Source organism: Arachis stenosperma, chromosome 8, assembly GCF_014773155.1.
Source record: "Arachis stenosperma cultivar V10309 chromosome 8, arast.V10309.gnm1.PFL2, whole genome shotgun sequence".
Classification (NCBI taxonomy): domain Eukaryota; kingdom Viridiplantae; phylum Streptophyta; class Magnoliopsida; order Fabales; family Fabaceae; genus Arachis; species Arachis stenosperma.
In genome coordinates, this window is record NC_080384.1 from 25,017,593 (window position 1) to 25,024,949 (window position 7,357).

Genomic DNA, 7,357 nt, shown 5'->3' on the forward strand with positions numbered 1-7,357 from the left:
AATTTACATATAGACACATATATAGATACATATAGAACAAAAGCTGTAAAATTTCACAGGTTATGGGCGTATTTTTCAGTTGGTTTTTTTTTTTCATATTTTAGTAGTTGTAATTCATTCATTTTGAATACTGCACAGACAATTGGGTGTATATTATTACTCAACCTCGGGTGTATTATTAGACTAGCGTTGGGTGTAACAATTTATAATATGCGTATGCCTTGATTTTTTGCTTTATGTTTTACCACCTGTAATACAGTTTTTAAATACATCACAGACAGTTTAGCAGCACAGATAGTTTAACTATGGGAAAAAATATACATTGAATAAATTGAATGGCAAACATTTACATCATTTGTTCAATTTACAAACTACCCAGTTTCTATATCCTCAGAATTAATCTGACAGAACGGACTCAATAATACAGAGGATGGCTTCGACAGCCTTATAGCACTACTCTCTCTAATTGCCAGATCTCTCTGTCTATTCAACTCACTAAATAGTATCCGGGAAGCATATTCCACTCTGTAGTGGTCCACCTCCTCCTACAATTAAAAAGTATGTTATGTTTAAACAGAAATATTAATTCAGTAAAGTAATACAGAGTTATATACTTCTAAAGACAGTTACCTGTGTCCAGTTATCCCATTCATACTTCCCCTTTTTAATGTTTTCCGGCTCTATTAACTCAAGCCACTTCATTACGTAAATAGCGCAGTCATAGCTGAAAACGAAGAAAATAAATTACAAATCTCATTTAGGAAAGTTTAAGGTTCAGAGTCACAAATCTATACCTTGTTTTTTGGCCTGAAATTTTAACATATGGGGCTTTAATTTCCTTCTCCTTTTCGCCTTTCTCGAGAGGTTTCCCGCCGGCATATGCTATCAATCTCGAAAATACATATCCCTTAAATACCAAAACAAGTCAGTAATACACCCGAGTCAATTGACAAGACACACCCAACTTAATATGGAATATACACCCAATTGAATATGGAATATACACCCAATTGAATATAGAATATACACCCAACTCAACTTTCAAAACAGACGTATCTATTAAAGTAAAGAAGACAGAGAGAACTTACAGTGAATTTATTAATGTCCTTTCTCTCATGGCTTGGAGCTTTTTTGTGCAGCGGGTCAAGTATTTGACATTTCCGCGTTCTTGTATTTATCAGCCATAACCACCAATGTCCCGAGTGGCAAACAGGAGCAAAAATCTGAAAGATTGCCACATTTCAACAGTCTGTTATTTTACTTGGCATATAAGTAAATAAGCGTACTAACAAATTTACGAAACAAAAACTTACATATGGATGCGAACTTAATTTTTTCCTATCTATGAAGGGAATGAAATTGGGGTAGGCTTCCACCCTGAATTCTCTGTTCGTTTTCGGAGATATGAATTCCCCCTTTGGGTGATCAGAAAGTGCCATGCTCTGCAAGAATTGCAATACAAGAAATGAAAACATGAACATAAACAACTTACACCCAATCTAAGCTAAAAAAATACACCCAAACCAATGCATAAAATACACCCAAAGTTCGTAGAAGTAACACTTACCACAATATCTGGGGGGAGACAGTATATTTGTGCATGAAACCTCTTTTCCTTTTTCTGGTTTAGGATGAGGCAGATGGCAGATACAACCTAGAAATCAATTTTAAATTAATAACCATTGCAGTTGACTTTGGTGTAAAAACATTAATGTTAGTCTAAAATTACCTGACATTCTATATCACTGTTTGCCTGGAGGGATGCAAGGTGCGTTCTCATCAAAATGTACTCTCCTTGGCCAGTCACAGTGCATATCTCCTCAAACTCGTTAGTATCACCCTTTGCATCCTCCTTCAGTCTCGTCCCCCAGATGTAGCACTTTTCTTTCATATCATCCGGAATTTGATTTGTTCCCCCCGGTGTTTCAAACTTAGCAGAACTTTCTCCCCCAGTCTCCCTCCGAATTTGCGGACTTTCGTCTTTTCCCTTTGCTAACTTTTGGACCAAACTGTCCAATTGTTCCAGTATAGTTGCAGTTTCTGGAGATTTTTCCCTTTCTGTCTCCTGCGTCGACGCCCCCTCCTGGCTTGAATCTGTCAATCCGAGGCTGAATGATGGCATCGGCAGATCTGTTTTAGGAACATAGCTTGCTGTCCGTGCCATCATCAACAGGGCAGCAGCGTCCTCGGCGTCTGGATGACTGCATCAGTATGTATAAGAATGATAGTAAGAATAAGAATATACGGATGACAAGCAAGGATTGATTCTAGTCTAATTAACTTACATTTTTGTTGGAGCTGGGGGAAGCTTGGGTGTTGTTTCTTGATGTTGTTTGGGGGTTTCAGGAGTGCTGCACAGTTGCACAAAATCGATCAGGAAGAGTATACACCCAAACTCTTAGCAAATATACACCCAAACATTAAGCAAATATACACCCAATACTATTTTCTTACGTTTCTCTAGCCCCTTCAATCTGTAGCATAGGGGTTGGTTCGGAATCTGCGTCAGTGGTTGTTTGCTGGGATGGCGGCACAAAAAATTGGATCGGGACTCTAAACAAGAATAAAAATGAAAGGTTAACAACATATTTGAAAATATTATGGTTATAAGGTTGAAATATTCTTGCATATCTCACATTGCAAGCGCTTCCGACTGGGTTTGTTCCCTAACAACCATCATATTCGAATTGTCCGGAGTCAACCTAAAATACATGCAAAGAAGGTCAACAAATACACCCGAACAATTCAAAAAGAAGACGGGCTTTGTTTTTTGAGAACTTACATAGTTGCAGTTTTTGCTTTTTTTTGCTGCCTTTTTTTTCTTGAATAAAATAATAAAGGGCTTTTTTTTCTAAAAAAAATATATACAGAATTAGAAGTAGAAGTTATTAGAAGAAGAAAAGTAACGGTTATTTGAAAGAGAAATTACATGCTCTGAGACGGCAGGGTTACACTACTCTGTTCTGTGCGTCTTTGAGAGGAAGTATCATCACTTCCCAAGTTGACAGCCGGTAGTCTAAACAGATTTCATGTTATTCAAAACAAATATACATCCAACTTAGTGAACAAGATACACCCAACTTGATGCACAGAATACACCCATATTGTTTCACAGAATACATAACAAGATTTTATTAAATAATAAAGCTTCTTACGTTTCAGAGGACACATAGCGATCTTCTGTCGATCCCAGGTCAGGCTGGTTGTCCCTGCGAAACAAGATACAATTATTAGCAAACAAAAGACACCAAAATCTCAAATACACAGCACAGCAAGACATACCCCTCTGCAGCAGATTTACGAACGTTTTCCCCTAGCCATTCATCGAGTTCGTCACTCGATATTTCATATGTCTCACTACATTCATAAAATAAGACGTTAACAAAAATAATTACGATGATAGACCATAGTATAGCTTATGAGGTACTGTACCCGTCAAAGTATTGATCTTCTTCAGGAGGTGAATCCTCCACAACTACTTTTTTCTTTTTTTGTGGTGTTCTGGGTGGAAAAAAAAAACAGTACCAATCAGAAATAAAAAATTAATTTTATCACAGAATTTTATCCAAAGAAGTGCTTACTCTTTTGGAGTTGTTTTTGTTTCTTTCTTTTTCTTCTCCTTCTCCGCAGGCAATGATTCTTCGATCCTATAAGTCAATAACAGACGCTTCAGTTAATACACGAAATCTTTATAACGAAGCCAAAAGAAAGGAGTAATAATTTCAGGACATTACTCGTCACTTGGTTCAGATTCAGATTCTGAATCAGAATCCGACTCCTCTTCCCTCTGCTTTCTTTTTCTTGAGTCCATTCTGCAGGCAAACAATCATCATTTAGAACATACTAAAAATACACCCAATTGAATTCATGAGACACACCCAACTGAGTATACAATATACACCCAACGCAGCAAAAGAAACACACCCTGCTTAATAAGCTACATACACCCAACGTGGACAAGCAAAATACACCCAAACCCTATAAAGAAATTACACCCAAGTATGGTACTTACTTTTTCCCCTTTTTGCCAGGGTGTTTAATTCCCGAATCCTCCGAGTCTTCTTGAGCCTCAGACTCAGAGGTAGAAGTATCACTCTCGGTAGTTTCTGTCTCCGAAGACGATGTTGAGCTCGCCTTCCTTTTTTTGTTTTTTTTATTTCTTGTTCTTTTTGTTTTTTTTCTTTTTTTCTCATTTTTTCTTTTGTCTCTGCCAAATTCAGAATCCCCTGAAACATGAGATATTTTAGTTAGCACCATTAGGGTAAATAAAGTACACTAACTTATTATGATTACTCACCAAAGTTTCCTCTCTCTCTTCATTCATTCTTTTCACCAACTGCTCCTTAGTCCAGTTGGCAATCCATGGCTTTGGTGGTCTTTCACCCCTGTTGTTGCGTTTGTTTTTTGAAAGGTGAAAGTAGATTATCATCAGGGCGAAGAGGCAGCCATTGATTGCCTTCTTCTTCTTCTCCTGGTAGTCTGTTATGCCCCTGATCATGAAGGTCAAGACATGCCCCCCCCCAGTTTCTCTCCTCTATGCCCTCCATCTCAAAAATCGGGACCAGGTGCACCGGCGATATTTTGTTTATCGTCGTTGGCAAAAGGAACGCCATCTGTATGTAGAGGATGAATATCCTCTTGAACATCAGGCGTTCCTCTTCGTTGCCAACGCCGATTTCCATCATTTCATCGGTAAGACTTTTGAGGGTCTTACCCTGGAATCTTTTATAAATTATTTTGTCAGATTCAGAAAGTTTCTTGTAGTCAACTTTCTCAGGAAATAGATCTCCTACAAAAAGGAAAACAACAAAGCAACCAAGTCAGTTCAGATACACCCAAGCATCAGGTTAATATACACCCAAGCAACAACTTAATATACATCTATAATTTTGAGCTAATTACCTGTTGCATTGATGCCAAGCGCATCACCTATTTTTTTCGGGGTTATATGGAAAGAACCATATCCTGTCCTCAGTTTGTTCTCCCCAAGTTTGAAGTTTTTTGCCAACTCTCTCAAGAGTTGGTGATCCACCCTCAGTGGTGGGATGTGCATCAACCCACCGAATCCAAGATCCCTGACAATGGCCTTCTTCTCCTCAGTCATGTTTCTGAACTTATCATTCAGGAGATGTGTGGCACATTTGAGGTCTTTGGTTTGGTTTCTTGCTGCCATTTTTTCTGAAACTAAAAATACACCCAAAGACATCAGTAATATACACCCATATATATATGACTCAGATACACCCATTGATAACAACTAAGATACACCCATTGATAACAGTAAGATACACCCATATATATGAGTCAAGACAGCCAGATATTCGCAAGATACACCCATTCATAACAGTGAGATACACCCAAAGATCTCAAACAAGATACACCCATTGATTACAGTGACATACACCCATAGATATTATTCAGATACATCCATATAGATATCAGAGAGATATCACTCAGCCATGCTTCAATATAAAGCCACATTACAAGGTTAAGCAGTTTACACCCCCGAATATACGGAATAAACCCCCAAAAATCAACAAAAATAGCAGGAGAACTTAGAACGACGTAGAACTAAGAAGAACGACGTATAACTCAGAAGAACGACGTATAACAAAGAAGCAACAGTAACAGTAAACCCTATCAGAACGACGTAGAAGAAAAGTAAAATATACAGTATTTTAATGCACTTACGTTGAGTATTCTTGGTTTGTTTTTTCTTCAGATTCTTCTTCACAGAGAGGTTGATGGTGTTTTGATGCAGTTTTCGAACTACGATTTCTATATTTTGAAAGTTGATCTTCGCTCGAAAATGAGAGGGTTTCGTTGATTTGAAAGTGCCTTGAGAAATGGAAGAAGTGGAAGAAGTGGAAGAGTCTCCCATACGTAACCGTTCGAATGCTGAGCGCGTGATTTGGACGCGGCATCTTATCTCTCTTTCGTGCGCGTGTTTCGTGTTTGGGCTGGGCCAACTTGGTTGCTTGTATGCTTGTATGTGTAGCAGGCCCGTAAAAAAAATTAAACAACTAAATATCAGAATATTTATCATCGAAAAACCTTTAAAAGAGAAAAACCCATAAAACTTAAATTTGGTTTGATAAAAATTTTTTTTAAAGTAGTCGTTGAAAGCTGTCTTTTAAAAGTTACGACACCTGCGTTTCAGATATTTGGTAAAAACAAAATAAAAATTACTTTTACTACAATTATATTTGATAAAACATCTTTTAAAAATAAAAAAGATGGGACATATCTATAATAAAGAATAATTAATTTTTTTTAAATTTTAGAATTTCATATAATATAAATATTAAAAAAATTATTCCATACACTCGTACAAAAATTGAAAGATTAAAAACTAAGAAAATTATGATTTTTTATGTAAATATGCCTAAATACTTATTATATGTTATTTAATAATAAGTTTCATAAAGCACTATTATCATTTAACAAGACTAATAAACATAAAACATTACTCTATTCTAGTAGACCAATAACATTACACGAACCAAATATATTACAAGGGGAGCATAAAATAAATTAATTAACATCACTTGTAAGAAAAAAATGACTAGAAATCATCAATAAATTTTCAATTGCAAAATGTGGTCGCTTTGATATTTTAAAGTTAGATTTGTACTCATTAAAAGTAAAAAAATTAATATAATTTTATATAATAAATATCTAAAATTATTCTTATTAATTATTAACACTAAATTTTATTTATTTTTCTACACATCCTTTTATTTGTTGGAGTCTTCATATATTTTTTATTTTTCATCCTAATCTTCACAAATTCTATACACATTACACACTATGTATGAACTTCTTTTATTTTAGAAGCCAAAAATACTAAAGAAATTAAATACAAGTAGAAGAATTCAAAAACACCTTAATTTTTAAAAATTGTAAATACAAGTATATTATCTTTTTGATTTATCAAATATAAAATGAGGTATTTAATTTTTCGAAAAATTTTATCAAATAAAATTCTTGTACAACAAAATCTTCGTTCGATCTTAAAAAATACAAACATAGTGATGAATATTATGATAAAAATGGTGATAAGATCATTTTCGGCATGTAAAAATTTTAATGCCCTAAAAGTGAGTTTGAAAAAAAAATATTCAACGGAATTGTCCCGCACCTTTTTAGTCCCTTGAGGTTTTATTATTCGTTTTTCTGTTTGATTGTTCTTGTAACTTTCGTAAAAAAACTAAAGTAATTCTTTTTGTGATTCTAACCTGCTGCAAACATCATGGCCAACTGAAACCTGAATGAAAGCACACCCAAGAAAAAAAAAGTCTAAAAAAAAAGAAGAAAGACGGCAAAGACTTAAAGAAAAGAATGCACACCAAAAAAT

The 7,357-nt window shown here is 35.2% G+C and overlaps 1 protein-coding gene across 1 annotated transcript; it reads right to left on the reverse strand.

The window, feature by feature from the left end:
* Positions 1 to 371: 371 nt before the first annotated feature.
* On the reverse strand, positions 372 to 3,866 carry LOC130945627 (uncharacterized). The gene is made up of 16 exons (XM_057874333.1): positions 3,735 to 3,866; positions 3,582 to 3,647; positions 3,433 to 3,501; positions 3,283 to 3,357; positions 3,156 to 3,209; positions 2,930 to 3,016; positions 2,637 to 2,702; positions 2,455 to 2,553; positions 2,286 to 2,351; positions 1,730 to 2,201; positions 1,568 to 1,654; positions 1,314 to 1,442; positions 1,089 to 1,223; positions 795 to 907; positions 631 to 724; positions 372 to 545 (listed from the first exon to the last, which is right to left on the reverse strand). The coding sequence occupies exons 1-16, from the start codon at positions 3,809 to 3,811 to the stop codon at positions 372 to 374; spliced, it is 1,863 nt and encodes a 620-aa protein (XP_057730316.1). The 5' UTR covers positions 3,812 to 3,866.
* Positions 3,867 to 7,357: the final 3,491 nt, after the last annotated feature.